The 19,469-nt window shown below is 46.8% G+C and overlaps 1 protein-coding gene across 1 annotated transcript in view; it reads right to left on the reverse strand.

Moving 5' to 3' along the window:
• Positions 1 to 2,539: 2,539 nt before the first annotated feature.
• LOC142571124 (galactosylceramide sulfotransferase-like) overlaps positions 2,540 to 19,469 on the reverse strand; it is a 65,887-nt gene continuing 48,957 nt past the window's right edge. Inside the window, exons 3-4 of the mRNA XM_075679412.1 lie at positions 13,255 to 13,512; positions 2,540 to 2,909 (exon numbers count right to left, since the gene is read on the reverse strand). Of these exons, the coding sequence (XP_075535527.1) occupies positions 2,769 to 2,909; positions 13,255 to 13,512 (399 nt within the window). The 3' untranslated portion in view covers positions 2,540 to 2,768. The remainder of the gene's footprint in view (positions 2,910 to 13,254; positions 13,513 to 19,469) is intronic.

Below are 19,469 nucleotides of genomic sequence, written 5' to 3' on the forward strand. Positions count from 1 at the left end.
CTAAGACTTGAATTGATTCGAGGGAAGCGAGAGAAAGAAACGTTTATTATTGAAAACACTGTCCTGAGCGAGGCTTGGCTTCACCTGAAGTGGGAAGGCTCTCTGGCTTCGACTCCCCTCTTGGGCCTGCCGACGAGTTCTCATGACGAGTTGGCGACGAAAGTCGAGGAGAGGAATTGTTTTTGTCTTGTAATTATCCAATTAAGCTTCGAAGCTCTGGTAGACCGCGTTGTTCTTCTGCAGGTATGCCGACGATCATCGTAATCCTTCGGCTTTTCGGTGGATGATCGAACGGTGCACCTAAAACGGGCTTCTCTCACAAATTTCTTTAAATGGTTTCCAACTACCAGCACAGCACCCTCTTTACACCCATGTTTCGTTGGCACGTACATCCTTCCCTACCTAACCTGCACCTGGAAAAGCTGGAATGGCCCGCCGAAATGGCTACCGGAAATAACATACATCAAATCATTCAATAAGTCCAAAAGAATGGACTCACCACAAAGATCCGGGACTCAGTTGGACTCTGACAGCGATGACTCGGACTGAAAGCAGTTAACAAATAAAGCTAATCTCTTTCTCTCTACTAACGATCACTGTTGAAATATACTTGGCGGTACAGAGGAGCGACAGCTTTGACTAATTTTTGAGATGCGGGTGCTCGTAGTTTTATGCTGTATAGGCATTGGTTCTCTATGGGCAACTGCAATAGGCTGCTTAAGTTTTTCTCCAAAAAAAAAAACAACTCCGGAGTTAGGGGACGAACAAGAACATTAAAAAGAGTATGCGGTTATTGACTCATGTGACAGTGATTAGTGGAGGTCGTATTGTTAGGTGCAACGTACATCTTAGCAAGTTATATTTTTTGCGCTTCTTCCCTATACACGATACAAAATTTTCTCCTCTTTTTGCCATGGGCGTAAAACCGTATGCAAAATTTACATTATAAATGCGGAGATTTCATGTGTTTTCATAATAATGCGTATATTAAATATTATAAATCTTGTCATGAACTAAGATAGGGCAAAAAGTCAAAGCGTTGTTATAGAAGAAATGCAATGCATTTGTAGAGTAGCGGTAGTGAGTCTGTGTCTGTGCGATTTTCTTTTATTTCACGTTAAGAAAGCTTTAAAGACATGTTGAGGGTTTCATACAAAAATCCGCTCCTAGACTAGCACTGTGAAAAGAAAAATTCTCCAACTTTATTCAGGTGGGTGCATCAGTTTCAGGAACTGAGAAGTCACTGCTTGTGGCGCTATGGTAACCCGCAGTTGCGAGTAAGCAGTAAGGTGAAGGGGTGAGGTGGGGACACTAGTACGACAATGTACCTTAATGAAAGCAAAGATTCACGTAGTGACTAATCTCGGTCTGGTCGGCTTGGCTCACGAGCCAATCATTAGTCCTTTGTAATGTCGCTGCCAAGTGGAAACATGCCTATGAACCTTGCTTTATTTGTACGCTATAAGGAAGCACGGTAATAGTTTGCATCATTTTGGACATTTCTTGGCCACGAAACAAGCTATGCTGCCCCGAAGCTATGTTTCGCTTCTGGATATTGAGAATCTTGCTGGGTTACAGGTCCATTTAAAGGTTGTAGTTGCAATAGTTTGTTTCGAACGTGGGACGTTACATATTCTATGGGAGCAGTATACGACGGGTGTCGCTCCTAGATGAGGTAATGTGGGTACGTTAGCGCAGTTTATTGTTTCCGAAAATCCCTGTATTATACAGGCACTAAATATACTGGTGGATCACACACTTGTGTTTTGAAACACGTCAACAACGAGCACAGCCACCGCAATATAGAGCGTACAGCTCGGCCCCACAGCAAGCTTGTCTCAGCGACATTTGTGTCGCACGGTCTGAAGTGGTATCCGCTAAGCATCATTTGTACATCGACCGCGAGGATACGGATATTTCTGGTAGGTGCCAATTACGACCAGGGAATGTTCCTCGCTGAACTGTTTGGCCGCAGTTTTAGTATCGAGCGCAAATTTCCTGCATGGGTTAGGGTCGCCCTGGGCACATTATGGGTACATAGAATGCATGTACAAGTTTTTTTAAATGTTTGGTATAATAAAGAGAACCTTCACAGCAGAACACGTCTCCTAGGATTCCACGGCTTTAGTCCTCTTTCAGAGGAAGGATCTGCCCACATAGGACGATCAGATGCGTTGTTGCGTAAACATATACGTACAGATGGCCGCGGCCGCAAGTGTGGTTGCTTTTGATTCTTCCACAGAACTTGCGCGAGGCAGAAATAGACCAACAAACCATTTAAAGCTTAGAAAGTAACTTCTCAAAGCGAACACGCCAAATACGGTCATTAACAGAATAGCCTTGGATTATAGTTTGAAGGTGCAGAGAAGCGTATTTTCCTCTCGTGTAAATTGAAACAACTGGTATCTGGGGGGGGGGGGCAATTTTAGTTTCGGCCGACATCGGCATAGACTCAATATTATTGAAACGTCCTCGGTCGGTGATCCAGCATCAGATGATCCACGATAGTCGCGTTTGTTTCTGAAGCAGTGTACGGGCATTGGCGCATCATATAGACACGTCACAGACAAAGTTTTCGCACTACGGTGCTGCCAAGTGATGGCAGCCGACAATATTTCGCAAGAAAGCCGACTGTCTCGATGGCTCGGGCTATGCTTCGCCTCTCACTCTTTCCGCTTCCAACCCAAAGTTTTTGTCTCGCGCAGCGGAAAGCGTAAGGTCAACACCGTATCGCGAGGGCACCGAAGAGATCAGCGGCCAATCTGCGGTCACTGTAGGCGCCGCCATGGGCGACGTGCCATTGTGTTGCCGAACTGGTTCTTTCGCAGACGCTCTGTGTAGACTAGCTCGGGCAACGTCATGCGGACGCATTCCTCTGAGCTATCCCTCTTGACACGGAACATCAGCACCTGCAATGAATACAGCAATGTGCATGTTATTGAGCACCTGAGTAGCTCAATCCTGCAAGGTCATACTTAGATAGTCTAGGCTGCAAGAAAGTACAATAAAGGACCCTAGGCACACTTTACGTGCGTCAAAAACGTAGTTGCGCTAAAATTGCAAATACCCACAAAACAAAGCTTATGCTTCAAGCTATGAAGCTCTGGATAACTGCTATCATCGTTCAAAATGCCAACAGTTCCAGTTCCACAAGTAATCCGAAATGTCTTCCTGTTCCATTGTCCTATGACCATTCAAGCAACGTGGACGGCTCTCCTCCCCTCATTTTCGGGGTATTGCTTTCTCTGTACGTGTCGTTCCTGCATCGTCAACCATGTTATTTTGTGCCCCAGCTGGTAGTGACGGCCTCTCAGGCATGCGGAGTTATGAGGTCGCAAAGGCTTTGTAGAATCCAACATTTTTTTTAACGGGCAAGAGATCCGCAGTCAGTATAGAGATGAATGGATGGATGTATAGGTGGATGGCGGGAAAACTTTATTGGGTCCTGCAATTCTATGGGGTGACCAATTGAAGGGCTAATCACACAGCGGGACCGGAAGACGGAGCTTCGCGGCCGCGTCACGGGCTTGCTGATTGCCCAAGGCTGTTCAACCGTATCCGGACTGCGAATGGCAGCCTCGAACCTGGCCAGCTCCCGAGTGTAATTGGCATTGGTGGGTCGGCCGCACGGTGAGAGCGTATGTTCGAAGTTAAGTGATTCATTGCGGTTCGCGCACTCTGTATAGGGGAATTGTTCCGCCATGAATTAGTGTAGGCGTTTGGGTGTGGGGTATGTATTCGTTGGAAGTAGTCTCAAAGTCAGTGCTTGGGGTCTCTTGAATGTGAGATGTCTTGGAACTTTTAATTCCCTTAAGCGTCTAGCACGAACACCATCTCGTGCTGTTTTATGTCGCTGATACGTGAAATCTGCCCCCTCCGTTCTCATTTCTTACTTGTCATTGAATAATGTGAAGAAGCATAGATATAGAGTGTATGACGAATGTAAATTGTAGGTCATGACATGCGTGTCATGTAGGTTATGAAGCAGGAGCCTAGGCCTTGGTGGCATCACGGTCGTTTCATTACCTTGGTAGGCTCCCAGCACACTGCTTCCGATAACGTCAATTCCAACAGATTGTTGTATGTGCAGGCTTTTTGTAATTTTGTCGTGACCGTGAACAATATCTATTGCACAGCGCAAGTGATGGAACGAACTGTTTCTGCGCGAACCTCTGCCTATCGAAACAGGTAGCACAATGACAGCGGAGAGCACAATCGTTGATTGTCTAAATATGATATCAGATGAGAGGCGTCGACTATTTATGGTATTCGTCTAAGAGTCCAGCGTAATAGCGGGTGAACATTCAGTTGTTCGTCCAGCACTAGAATGAATAACAACATTCGCCTCATACATGCACTGCGAATACAAAAAGCTCGATGACTGCACAGAGAAGAGAGAGAATGGGCTGTAAGATTCTGTAATTTTTCATATAGATGCAGCAGGGTCCTTCCTTGGGTAATGATGTTTGACATTTGCTAGCCAGCGAAAGTCGGTCACGGGAAAAAGATAAAGAAATACATTAGTAGATGCCTTCCTCTTAAAAGCATAGTCCTGATGGTGCGAATACCGCAGAAACGAATGAAAGCATAGGTCGTAAAGAAACAAAAGCAATGCGACAGCAGATTCAAATCCCAGTGTTCATCAGCGCGCACCGAACTTAAGCGTTCAAGAGCCACTTCATAGACAAATTGAGGACGCACGCGGCGACGTTGGGATAGTGAAATCGCATCAAACACTAGAACATATTCCCGTGCGCCAATACGTCGGCTAATCGTGTATAGCACGAAATAGTGCGAAGTCGCTTTTCACTTAGTTTACCTCGGCGTATCGCAGTCCAGAGCTGAACACGGTAATCAGGCTTGTATTGCATATAGCGCCGTCGCAGTTTCTAACGTCGGTTATCCGTCGCTTGCTGATTCTTGATGCGCAAGCGGGCGAGCTCTCGGGCTCCTTCGGTGCCCTGTACATAGGCGGCAACGTCGAGGTTGCCTTCGTCGGAGACGTACGGTAGCATCGTGTCGAGCGTCGTCACGAGTTTCCTTCCGCAGAGCAACTCGAACTGCGTCATGTGCGTTGAGTCTTGCACCGGGCGATGTTGTAAGCGAAGGTTGCGTAAGGAAGGAACGCATCGCGGGTCTTGTGCTCGACGTCAGCGCACATCGCCAACTTGTCGCCGAGGGTTTCTTTAGGAGCTCTATGGAGTCGTTCCTCTGAGAGTGGCAGGAGGTCGTCTTGCAGCGACTTGTCTGCTGTATTGCAGAATGGCTTGAGTCAGCTCCTCTTTATAAACTGTTTCTCGGTCGGTGATGAGGACTTCTGGGGCACCATATCCTACCATGATGTTCTCGCCAAAGGATTACGTTATTGTCGGACTCACTAGCTATGGGCAGTGCTTTCAGTGTGGCGTAGCGTGCGAGGTAGTCGGCAGCTACTTGTTGCCTGATGGTTTCTCATGGCCCAGCCATAACTCGGTATGAGCTCTGATGGAGTGACCGGGCTGCATTCTTCGTTTTTTACGCAATATTTAGCGTTTCTCGGAATGTCTACACGGCGGGTCTAATGTCTACATGTCGGGTTTGTCGAATGCTTGATCACGATGAAAATCAGTCCGCGTATTTCTGAAGGAGGCCTGTGAGCTATTGCTTATCCCTAAGAATAGTCGGACTAATATCGAAAGTTATTTCAGGAACACGGACCAATCGTTGTAGCTTCAGTAGAATCCAAGAGGACAAGCGCATCACTCACTGCTGTAGCTTTCTCCACGTATGCAATATTTGTGCCCTTGTTCGGCTGTTTATACTCATGGCTGAAGTTTCTCACTATTTCCTGCACTTTTTGTTCGTGTAACTAGATGACACACCTTGCGACGCAAGTTTCACGGTTGAGCAGAAGGCGTTAGTCATTCATGACGACGGCTTGTCTGTCTCCAGGTGGTTCGGTGCTGACAGAAATTGTGACTCTGGCGCAAGGCGCGATGCTAACTTCATCTTCATGTACTCTGCAGGCGCGGCAACAGAAAGTCCTTTCCGGTGATATCGCCTGGTCTTTGGCCGTTATTATCCACTTACACATTTCGTCAATGACGATCACGTGGTGACTAAGGAAGTCGTTCCGAGTATAACGTCCTGTGAGCATTCGTGCACAATAACGATGGTCGCAGTGCAAGTCCTTTGCGGTGCTGCAAACTTTACCATGCAGATTACATTCGGCGTTATTCGTTGTCCTAAAGCTATCCAGATTTGACGGCTGCCTCATGCTCACTTCTTTAACTTGGCGTCGAAGGATCCATTGATGACGCAGGAGTTGCGTCCTGTGTTTACTAGGGTGATGACTTGGTGGCGGTCGAGGAGCATGTTGAGTTTGGTGGGCGTCGACTTGGATGAGAGTTAGGTCGCGGTGTCGCATCATGTCTGCGCCGCATTTTCCTACTGTTGGGACGTCCCCCAGTCTACTGTTTTCTCGGCAGCATTTTCAGTGCCTCGAGCCGTAGCGGCGTGTCATCGCTACGTCGTCTAGGTGAATTGTGCTACGTCGTTGTCGGCGTCGCATGAACATAGGTAATCCGACGAAAAGCAACTTGCGCTACATCTGTTGCCGCTTTCAGTTTTCCGGAACAGGGCTGACGACCAGGCACGGGACGGGCCAGTGTATGGGCATTGCAGCGGTGGCAAGTACCCTCCTGGTGGAGGTGAATGAGAAGGCCGTTGAGGTCTCCCCTCAGGAGCTGCGCTGCTGTCGCCGAGGTCACGTGGTCGTTGGCCTTGAATCGGACGCGGCGCGTTGACGGGAAGCTCAAAAAGGTCGCCGCCCCTTCCAGTGCGTGAAGATGGTCGAACAGAGAAGCTTTGCTAGTTACACCAGTGTTAGAGCATGCAAGTCATACTGCGTAAGCAGTCTATCTTGTAGATATTTTGTTTCACCAATCTTTCACCTTATTATCGCTTATGAGGGCTATTTTTTTCGGTGCTCCAGTGTTTTTCTTGTTTTCGTTTTCGCGCGTGAGGTTTCTGTATGTGTTTTGCCATGCCTTTTTTAGAATGGTTGCTTCTCCGCGTTAATGTCGTTCTAGAGCTTCTCGTTCGTGGTGCCCGGTTTCTTCGTTCCGACGCTGCCGACGTGTATCCGTGTCTCGGGCGCGAAGCTCGGCGTCGGCCCTACGACGACGAGGCCATTCGCGAGCCATCTGTCGCTGACGGTCGCGGTAGGCAGCCTCTCTCTTAGGATTACGCACTGCATAATAGTGTTCTTCCCATAGTTGTAGCTAGAATAGAATGTCGCGAAACACTAATCCAAATTCCGCACATTGGGAGCAAGGCCCACCTCTGGAGATGTGGGTGCAGCAATTGATTTGAAGATCCGTTGGATTAGTTTGACGATTGACATCTTTGACGATTGACATCTTTGTCTTTCTTAATGAGTTGATATTCTCATTTGGCTGCGACGGAGAAAACTACGCCATTGTCGCTTGTGTTCGAGGTCTCGAGTTTGCTTGGTGGCCTGGTTAGCAGCATCCGCCCGGAGTCGCTTCTTGCGATTCTTGAAAATTAACATGCTTCAATAAGAAATCTGTCCGTCACGTAAGACAATGAATGGCAGACGTACTATGCCACTTCAGGTACACGATTTCTGTGGACAACTGGCTCAGAACCTAGCGAGACAAGCTCAACGCTGTCATCCGCAAAATATTCAGGAGGGCTCACGGGCTACCCATCAGGACTCATACCGAGGATCTCGTCAAGCTGAGGGTGCATAACACTGGCGCGGAGATTGCCGAAGCCCAAGAACGCACGCAATTCACTCGCCTGACCAGCAAAGCGGCAGGTAAACACATCTTCGAAGAGCGGCGTTACCACCCTGCAGGAGTGCCGATTTTCCGTACTACGATCCCTAGGCGCATTCGAGACAAGTTCGAAGTGGTCACTGTGCCCCAAAACGTCCATTCCGTCCACAACGAGGGCAGACGCAACGCCACAGCACTAGCGATCTGCAAACAGATGAAGGAACAATACATTAGAGCACGTTTCATGGACGCCGCGGAGTACAGAGATGGGAGGACCGTTGTCGTCGTTGTGGTCGAACCCAGTGGCAAGATTTCCAATAGCGCCTGCATTCGCACTTCACCCGCTGGGGCCGCCGTGCAAACTGCCGTCGCCTCACCCTGCTAGGCGTCCGTGGGTCCGAGATCTATAGCGATTTCAAAACGGCAATTAGGGCTTTTCAGAAGGGTTGCATCGCGAAACAAGCTGCTCGTATCCTTAGGGGCTCGAGTCCATATGAGGGTGCTTCCCTGAGCCTCCATAAGTCTGCTCACGAGGCAGCACGTGACCTTAACGACCGTGCTTCATCAGTAAGGAGCGTCGACTCCCCTCCTCCCTACGGCCACAGGGAGGCTCCCGCAACTCACCACGAGGTTATTAAATTCCTCTTCATGTCTGGAAGTGCCTTTCCACCCCCTCACCCCAAGCCGAATAGCGCGAATGCCCTTTCGCTTACACTTCTATAGACCAGCATATATCCGTGTCTGTCCGTTCTGCACGAGGCTTACCCCGACGTATATCGCGACGACGCCTGCCCGTTCTGCAGACAGACCTCCACTCTAGCACAAACGCTCGGCTGCAAATGCAAATCCTGGCTGTCCGGCGTGCCCGCGACCGGGCCAGTGGGCTATACCTACCGGTTCCGTCTTGGGACTAGCCGGGTGCGTGAGGAGTTCGCGTCCTCAACGCACCTACAATAAAGTTTCTTCACTCACTCACTCATGAATGGCCCATAGCCCCTTAAGCAATGACTTGTACCACCGTAAACGCGGCCTTGCCATTACGACAGAAGAGAAGTGAAATGCTACGCTTGAATGACGAGCGACAACGGAGCCAGCTGTGGAAGAACGGACGATGCTCAAGCCATTGCTGATGATGATAGTTTTATCAAACTCCGACAACTATGGCACACGGTCCGCATAAACAGCTTTGTTTTAATAAGACATTTTGCCTCCCGGTGTTATTTTGCCTATAATTGCTATACTTTGCACAAACGGACACTTCGAAGTTGAGAGCGGGCGCCGTTGTCTCTGCGAATGAAATTCCTTAAGGGGTTGGTGTCAATTTTCATGGTGTGACAATATTTATTATCATCTATGCAGAACCGTGAAATGGTGCATAATTGCCCTAGTTGCTTTAAATTGCTTCTATATTTTATTAAGTGCAAATATATACAATGAGTGGAAGAACTCAGTTCCGATTCCCAAACAAAATAATACACGTACTGCTGCCTTTACACTGAACTCGCGTTGGACAGTATTTTTCAGGTAGTGACTGCTAATACACAGCTAGAATCCCTCCGAAAGCGGAATCAGTTAAGTACACTGTATAAAAAACGTCTTTTAATGCAATGAAAGAGCGTCTAAGTATAGCTGTATAAGACAATTTTTTAATACGAATAACATTGAATGCCTGCTTCAGCCTGTCTGTCTATCTATCTATCTATCTATCTATCTATCTATCTATCTATCTATCTATCTATCTATCTATCTATCTATCTATCTATCTATCTATCTATCTATCTATCTATCTATCTATCTATCTATCTATCTATCTATCTATCTATCTATCTATCTATCTATCTATCTATCTATCTATCTATCTATCTATCTATTCTGTAATGCCGAGTCAGTGACCCAATTTGTCTTTTGCATGAACTACTAGGTGAGCTACTGGGCTACTAGGTGCTCCTCGCCGCGATGCCGGAGCGCTAATTCTATCGTCGTCTCTCCAGCTTCATATTATTGATGTGATTCCGTCGTCTTCCGGCCTTCTACCCAGCACTCAATGGCCCAAGCTGTGAAATAATTTGGGCCACTAGGTATGGGCTTCTGGTCATGACGCCATCACGGCCCATTGCACCATCTTTATTCCAGCTATGCCACCCAAGTTTCTTCATGCCTTCGTCGTCACACCACCTTCATCACACTGTGGCCATTCTGTCTTTGTCACGCCGCCATCGGGATGCTCTTGCCGTCGTGGTTGTCCAATCGCGCCCTACCTTCGTGATCTCACTTTCTTCATGCTAGATTGTGTGGCACGGCGCGAAGCAGGGACAAAGGACGCAAGAAAAACGAGGACAAGTTCTTACTGCCAACTGAAATTTTATTTCAAGGCGCAAGGTGTTATATATAAAAAACAAAGGGGAAACTACATAAAAAATATATGTGCAAAAATAAGGAAATGTAAGATAGATGTTTTTATGTAGTTTTCCCTTTGTTTTTTATATATAACACCTTGCACCAGCCAATAAAATTTCAGTTGGTAGTAAGCGCTTGTTCCCCTTTTTTTTGCATCCCTTGTCCCTGCTTCGCGCTGTACCGCACAATCTAAAATGGAAAACCGACAAGCCCAAACCATCACACTTCTATGTTTCCTCAGACTGTCATCGCCATGCATTTTGCTCCGGCTTAGTAGTTTGAATTGTCTAATTTCTTGGGCCACTAGGTGTGTGTTCGTGGTCGTGATGCCGTCGTGGTTGTGGCGTCGTCGTCATACCAGCTTCATCATTCGACTGTCGTCATGCCGCTGTCGTTATGCTATCTTCTTGTTATTGTCACCAATTAAATAACATCAGTGCCTTGTCGCCTTGCCACCGTCATGCCATCTTCGTCGATACCACAACGTAAATATTCCTTCGTTATTTTATTTAAGTCCTACCTGCCATCATTCAAAATTGATTCGTTCGTGCCGTCATTCATTCAACTAAGCTTCCCTTGACCTGCTGTCATTATCAGACAATTGCTATCATGTATCCGTTGTAAGGCCGTCATTGTCATACCATGGTTGTCACACCAGCTTTGTTATTTGACTATTATCGTGCCTTCGAGATTATGCTAATGTCGTCATAGAAGTGTCCTGAGTCATCGTTCCATCATTATCATAATACACTCGTCGTCATCGCATTGCCCTCAAATGGTTGTCACGCCATCGTCGTCATTGCCCCGTCATACTACAGTCATCGTCATGCATTCGTTCTCAAACCATCGCCATGATACCATTGGGCTCATTACACCATTGTCACTGAGACTTTGACTTCGCACTCTCGACATCACGTCGTGGCGAACCATCTTCATCACACAGTCGTTCGCGTGCCACTATCATCATGACATTGTTCTCATGCTGTCGTTTCACTATCGTCATCAGTTCAGTGAGGCCGTCCGCTTGTCATCAACCCGTCGTCGCCATACATCTTCGTCCGTTCGTCGACATCATTCATTGTTTGTCATTCTATTGTAATCATGTTGTCGCCTTTCAATCGTGGTTATGCTGCCGTTGTCATGCCATAGCCTTTATTGCGTCATCGCCAGAAATGCGCTATAATGCATCCTTTTTCATACCATTGTTGTCATGCGGACACGGTCGGAGCACTGTCGTTATTCCACGTTCTTGAAGAAAGACGCTAAATACAGATACTAAGTCAAGCTGAAGTGATAGATTAGTGCTCGACAACCGCTAAGGCGTCAATATTATCGCGAACAGAGCCTTAATAACCGTAAAATAGAGGTAAATGCAGAACATGATTAGAGACTCCCCAGAGACATTTAAGCACTTGCCCGACGACGAAAGCACTCCGCAGTTAAATTCTGTCACTAGTACTCAACTACTCGTTGCGAAAATAGCCTCATATTGCATTATGCGTTAAAATAAAATCCTACTTTTGCAGTTCTGTTTAATGCTTAGAAAAAAGAACTCGTTGAAATTACCGTCGACAACGACAAGGTTGGTCGAAAGGTATCGTTTACAATCGAATCTGCGCAGCACACGCTTTCGCGTTTCAGTACTCTGCTGATCGCGTAGTGCTGCGCTGGTTTTGCTGGCTCGCGCAACTCGCACAAACTGGAAGTAGCAGAGAATTCAACTTCCATGCGATGTCGAGGGATGTCCGAACTATCTACGCTGTTTGACCAAAAAGCAGCTGCAGCAGCGAATCCGCCGCTCTATCTTGGCTTGAGTCCGCCGTAGGAAACGTCACCACTCCCTTCGTTGGGTGGCGGGATAATTGATATCAATCATCACTTACAGCGTATACATAGACGAGGGACAGAAAAGGACGACGAAGGCAAGTGCCTTGGAATACAATGGAATACCATGGAATACCAACTAGCCAGAACCCAAGCCTTGGGAGATTTGAATTTCGAAAATGGTATTCGGACCCTCGGATACAATGTCCTCATAAACAAAGTCTTTCCTTCGCACGAAACAAGCGTTGTAAGGTATCTGGAACAGTATTTAAACAGTCCACGTGGACTTAGTATTTGCCTTTAGTGTCCCTATAAGCAGTTCTCATCTTAGTTTTGTCGTCAGCTCCCTGTGCTCGTGTTAGCGTTACAATATTGTCATAATTTAGGTATATACATCTAATTGCCATCATACCGTCTTTGTTATGCTGCCTTTGTGGTCCCTTCGATATCATTATTCCTTCTGCATCGTTCCATCGTCTCTACGTTGGCGTCATGCAGTCATCGGCATGACACCATGCTCACGGGTGACTTTGGCAATTCACTGTCATAAGACATGGGCACTATATCAAAGTATGTGACATACAGCCGAAGCAACAAGTGTCTCAAAATTACTATTACAAGCGCCAATGAAAGGTCAATTCAGGAATATGGTTCGGCGCTACATTGCTCAAATGCTATTCGAATTACCGTCGGCAGAGATCATGACATGTCTTCTGTCGAGATCTTTTCCGCTATGTAAACCGTAAATGGAGGAAACCTATCCTTTAATTTGATTTGCTGAACGATAAACAGGCTGATGAAGTTATGCGAAAGCTATTGTCGCTTCATCAAAATATTCGCGATATGTAATATTGTGATTATGATGGCAATCTATTGCAAATGAGCAAAATATACAGCGTAAGAAATTCGCATTTTCTTGCGTTTTTGTCACTGCGCATATCAGACTCGATGTCACTTACCCGAGGGCGATGACGATGGCAAGTATAAAATGTTTGATGAAAGCATGGCATAATCTCCTCTTTTTTGATTCAGCAAAAAAGTATGTCGATGATTTGAACGTGAGCGCAAGCAGAAATATATTTGCATGGACCTTTCTCTTGTCATTAACAACATCCCCGCTCAATTTTACTGCGACAAGTACAATAGATCTATCGATGTATTTGTCCACATTTGGAGGGGACCATTAGAATGGACCTGCTTGTGAATTGCTCACATACATACACATGCATGGGAAGGGAAACTCAGTCGTTACCTTATGGCTAGTCCAGAACTTTCGTTGAGAAGGAGGCCATCTTTTGTCCGGTTGCTTGACCTCCTTGACGCAGCGTTCGTACCAATAGCGCGTGCGCTCCTGAAGCAAACGCAGCTCCTTGGCCATTCGCTCCTGGCCGAATTGGCGCACCCGTAGCTCGAACCGGCGAGCGAAGTGCTCGTACAAGTGCACATCAGCCGAATTCAGCCAACGTATCTGAGACGCCAGCTCAGGACTTAGGAGATGCCGGTATACACTCTGCAAAAATAATGTTAACGTTGACGTGAGCACACCAGCGACAGTATCACCGCCCATACGATAACTGTAAAAAATATCTACTTCCGACCCTTGTTCACTAGACTTAAGTTTGTGCGATTAACTTCAGCCTTTTTCTATCTATCTATCTATCTATCTATCTATCTATCTATCTATCTATCTATCTATCTATCTATCTATCTATCTATCTATCTATCTATCTATCTATCTATCTATCTATCTATCTATCTATCTATCTATCTATCTATCTATGAATGATCTCACGCCTGAACAGTGACTCATGTTTTCGACCAGCTAAGGCCACTCGGTGTGTGTTGACGATCGTAATGGCGACGTGACCACTTCACAGTTGTCATTCGAGCTGCATGATCTGACTCATCATGCCGTCGTCGCAACACCTTCTATCAGGACCCAGTAGCCCAAGCTACCTAATAGCTTGGACCACTAGGTATGCCCTCCTGGTCGCGATGCTGTTGTCACTGCATGGTCGTCATTCCGCCTTTAGCATCGACTCCCGTCATGCTGTCATAGCCACGCTATCGTTGTCATAGTTATGGAGTAGCTGTCACATCACTCTCGTGATGCTGTCGTTTCCTTTCTATTGTCTCCACTCTCGAATCGTCACCCTACTATTGTCATTCCCTCATCGTAACACATCGTCTTCATAGACGCTCTTGGATACAGACATCGTCAAGCCATTCTTATTATACAGTCATCGTCATTCCATGTACTCATACGATTTGCACACCATCGTCCACTTTGTGTCGACGCCATGCGCAAGTTTCCTTACCATCGTAATGATGGGGGTAGGGTCGTTTTATTGTTTTCATTCTAACTCCCCCCCCTGACTCTCATCATGCCATCGTCGTCCCGCAGTGGCTGTCATGCTGGCATTTTACTATCGTTGTAATTTGTATAACGTAGCCCCGCTGTCTTCATGCCGTCGTTGCCGAACCGCCTTCGTGGTTCCATCGACATCACTCCTCCTTCGTAATTCTATTACAAGCACATTGCCGTCATTCAACGGTGAATGTCGGGCAGTGGTACTGCCATCTTCTACATTCTATTGTTGCGAGACAATCGCTACCATGCATGTAGTATCATACTTTTGTTGCCGTGTCATCGAATCGCGACAACGTCGCCGCTCTAGTTTCGTCATCCGACTCTTGTCATGTCATGATAATCATACCATCATCGTCATACAGGCTTCATGGTCGAGTTGTGGTTACGCCATTGCTGTCATGCGTTAATCCTTACGCTATTGCCTTTATACACTTTTCGCGACCCGATTATCTTAATGCCATGGTCTCCATATCATTGTCGTCTTGCGTGGTCGTTACGCAGTCGACGACATGCAATAGTTGGCATGCCGTCGTCATGATGCCGTCATCCATCGTCATCATTCTCTCTCCAAATCCAACTGCTGTCACGCTGGCGTCGTCACAGAGTTTCCGTCATAATATTCTCGTATGCCTTCGTCCTCACGCTGTCATTTTACCATGGGTATCACTTCAGTAACTTGGTCCCATAGTCGTCATGCCATCGTCGTTAAACGCCTATAGACTATTTTACATGGGGCGATTTTCGGTCAGCGACACAGCGAATTCTGTCGCTCAACAACCGCCGCGACGTCATGGGTTCTTTGCCACTAGATAGCAACAAGTTGGTCGCTGTGTCGCAGTGATCGGCGCGATGTGGGAGGAACAATGTGTGATGAAGCAAAGCGCCGTAAAAGAGGTGCTTTGCTGTTTTACCGCACGTTGGTAGCCCCGTGGAGTAATGTCGTGCACCAATTTTAGTTATGTTTTCTTAGGGCACCCACCAGCACCTGCGACTTCATCATCATCATCAGCCTGGTTACGCCCACTGCAGGGCAAAGGCCTCTCCCATACTTCTCCGACAACCCCGGTCATGTACTAATTGTGGCAATGCCTTGCCTGCAAACTTCTTAATCTCATCCGCCCACCTAACTTTCAGCCGCCCCATGCTACGCTTCCCTTCCCTTGGAATCCAGTCCGTAACCCTTAATGACCATCGGTTATCTTCCCTCCTCATTACATGTCCTGCCCATGCCCATTTCTTTTTCTCGATTTCAACTAAGATGTCATTAACTCGCGTTTGTTTTCTCACCAAATCTGCTCTTTTCTTATCCCTTAACGTTACACCTATCACTCTTCTTTCCATAGCTCTTTGCGTCGTCCTCAATTTGAGTAGAACCCTTTTCGCAAGCCTCCAGGTTTCTGCCCCGTATGTGAGTACTGGTAAGACACAGCTATTATATACTTTTCTCTTGCGAGATAATGGCAACCTGCTGTTCAAGATCTGAGAATGCCTGCCAAACGCACCCCAGCCCATTCTTATTCTTCTGATTATTTCCGTCTCATGATCCGGATCCGCCGTCACTACCTGCCCTAAGTAGATGTATTCCCTTACGACTTCCAGTGCCTCGCTGCCTATTGTAAATTGCTGTTCTCTTCCGAGACTGTTAAGCATTGCTTTAGTTTTCTGTAGATTAATTTTTAGACCCACTCTTCTGCTTTGCCTCTCCAGGTCAGTGAGCATGCATTGCAATTGGTCCCCTGAGTTACTAAGCAAGGCAATATCATCCGCGAATCGCAAGTTACTAAGGTATTCTCCATTAACTTTTATCCCCAATTCTTCCCAATCCAGGTCTCTGAATACCTCCTGTAAACATGCTGTGAATAGCATTGGAGATATCGTATCTCCCTGCCTGACGCCTTTCTTTATTGGGATTTTGTTGCTTGCTTTATGGAGGACTACGGTGGCTGTGGAGCCGCTATAGATATCTTTCAGTATTTTTACATACGGCTCGTCTACACCCTGATTTCGTAATGTCTCCATGACTGCTGAGGTTTCGACAGAATCAAACGCTTTCTCGTAATCAATGAACGCTATATATAAGGGTTGGTTATATTCCGCACATTTCTCTATCACCTGATTGATAGTGTGAATATGATCCATTGTTGAGTAGCCTTTACGGAATCCTGCCTGGTCCTTTGCTTGACAGAAGTCTAAGGTGTTCCTGATTCTATTTGCGATTACCTTAGTAAATAGTTTGTAGGCAACGGACAGTAAGCTGATCGGTCTATAATTTTTCAAGTCTTTGGCGTCCCCTTTCTTATGGATTAGGATTATGTAGCGTTCTTCCAAGATTCCGGTATGCTCGAGGTCATGAGGCATTGCGTATACAGGGTGGCCAGTTTCTCTAGAACAATCTGTCCACGATCCTTCAACAAATCTGCAGTTACCTGATCCTCCCCAGCTGCCTTCCCCCTTTGCATATCTCCTAAGGCTTTCTTTACTTCTTCCGGCGTTACCTTCTGGATTTCGAATTCCTCTAGACTATTTTCTCTTCCATTATCGTCGTGGGTGCCACTGGTACTGTATAAATCTCTATAGAACTCCTCAGCCACTTGAACTATCTCATCCATATTAGTAATGATATTGCCGGCTTTGTCTCTTAACGCATACATCTGATTCTTGCCAATTCCTAGTTTCTTCTTCACTGTTTTTAGGCTTCCTCCGTTCCTGAGAGCATGTTCAATTATATCCATATTATACTTCCTTATGTCAGCTGTCTTACGCTTGTTGATTAACTTCGAAAGTTCTGCCAGTTCTATTATAGCTGTAGGGTTAGATGCTTTCATACATTGGCGTTTCTTGATCAGATCTTTCGTCTCCTGGGATAGTTTGCTGGTATCCTGCCTAACGGAGTTACCACCGACTTCCATTGCACACTCCTTAATGATGCCCACAAGATTGTCGTTCATTGCTTCAACACTAAGGTCCTCTTCCTGAGTTAAAGCTGAATACCTGTTCTGTAGCTTGATTTGGAATTCCTCTATTTTCCCTCTTACCGCTAACTCATTGATCGGCTTCTTATGTACCAGTTTCTTCCGTTCCCTCCTCAGGTCTAGGCTAATTCGAGTTCTTACCATCCTGTGGTCACTGCAGCGCACCTTGCCGAGCACGTCCACATCTTGTATGATGCCAGGGTTAGCGCAGAGAATGAAGTCTATTTCATTTCTAGTCTCGGCGTTCGGGCTACTCCACGTCCACTTTCGGCTATCCCGCTTGCGGAAGAAGGTATTCATTATCCTCATATTATTCTGTTCCGCAAACTCTACTAATAACTATCCCCTTTTTATTCCTAGTGCCTATGCCATATTCCCCCACTGCCTTGTCTCCAGCCTGATTCTTGCCTACCTTGGCATTAAAGCCGCCCATTAGTATAGTGTATTTAGTTTTCACTCTACCCATCGGCGATTCCACGTCTTCATAGAAGCTTTCGACTTCCTGGTCATCATGACTGGATGTAGGGGCGTAGACCTGTAACAATCTTCATTTTGTACCTCTTATTAAGTTTCACAACAAGACCTGCCACCCTCTCGTTAATGCTATTGAATTCCTGCATGTTACCAGCTATATTCTTATTAACCAGGAATCCGACTCCTAGTTCTCTTCTCTCCGCTAAGCCGCGGTAGCACAGGACGTGCCCGCTTTTTAGCACTGTATATGCTTCTTTTGCTCTCCTAACTTCACTGAGCCCTATTACATCCAATTTACTGCCCTCTAATTCCGCCAGAAGCACTGTTAGACTCGCCTCACTAGATAACGTTCTAGCGTTAAGCGTTGCCAGGTTCATATTCCAATGGCGGCCTGTCCGGAGCCAGTGATTCTTAGCGCCCTCTGCCGCGTCGCACGTCTGACCGCCGCCGTGGTCAGTCGCTTCGCAGCTGCTGGGGACTGAGGGCCGGGCTTTGATTGTTGTGTTCATATAGGAGGTTGTGGCCAAATACTGCACCAGGGTGGCCAATCCTGCTCTGGTGAGGGAGTGCGTTACCGGTTCTGGTCACCGCGATCAGGCCACACTCCAGGCATGTTTGTGCAATTTTATCAACACGCGGATTTTTTTTTAATCCGGTGGAAAATTGCCGGCACCGGGATTCGAACCACGCACCTCTTGCACGCAAGGCGGGTGTTCTACCTCTACGCCATCGCTGCAGCCTACCTGCGACTTAGAAGCTTCATAAACATATTTTTCTTCCGCTTACACAATTCGTTTAAAAGAAGAAGCTGCACGCTATCCATGTCGGGAGAAGGACGCCGCCTCAACATAAGGAACGTACCCACTCGATCGCTACCATTGTCAGCCTCTTCATCGCTACAAATTGTGTCAGTTGCTTATACATGCACACTGAATAGTAGCGTGTTCTTCAGCAAAAGGAACCCAATAAAGGAAAAGCAAAACCAACCACAGGAACGAAAACCCACTCATAATCTGCCAATGGAATTGTCGCAGCTACAAACGGAAGCAAGAATCACTCAGACAGTACATAAGTAACGCCAAAACGACTTCAAGCGTAAACGCACTACAGGAAACAGGCACACACCCAACTCAAACTGGCTACAACACACATACCAGCACGCCTGAAAGCCGCGTGGCGACACTTACAGCTAAAAAGCTCACAACACACAATAGACGGCAGTGACGTCGATCATAACATAATTCAGATCCTGCCACTCCAACGAGGCCAAAAGAGCCTTTTCATGCTGAAAATATACAGGCCACCCAAGCAGAAGCAGGCCAAGTTCGACTACTTGATCTCTAAAGCGATTCGCATAGGCAAAAATAATAGTCGGTTGATTGTAGGCGACTTCAACGCGGCTCACGAGGCCTGGAGCTACACGACAGTCACATCAAAAGGCACTGTACCCCAGTACACGATACAGCAGCACCGTCTCACCATCCTCACAGACCCCGCATACCCCACTCGTCTAGGAAACAGCGTCTCCCGAGATACATGCCCTGACCTCACCCTCACTAAAGAGATACAGCACGCTGCCTGGCACAACACGGAGGAAACTCTGGGCAGTGACCACTGCATAGTTGCCACCACACTGAACGTTACGCATGC

This window comes from Dermacentor variabilis, chromosome 2 (genome assembly GCF_050947875.1).
Source record: "Dermacentor variabilis isolate Ectoservices chromosome 2, ASM5094787v1, whole genome shotgun sequence".
In the NCBI taxonomy this organism is placed as follows: Eukaryota; Metazoa; Arthropoda; class Arachnida; order Ixodida; family Ixodidae; genus Dermacentor; species Dermacentor variabilis.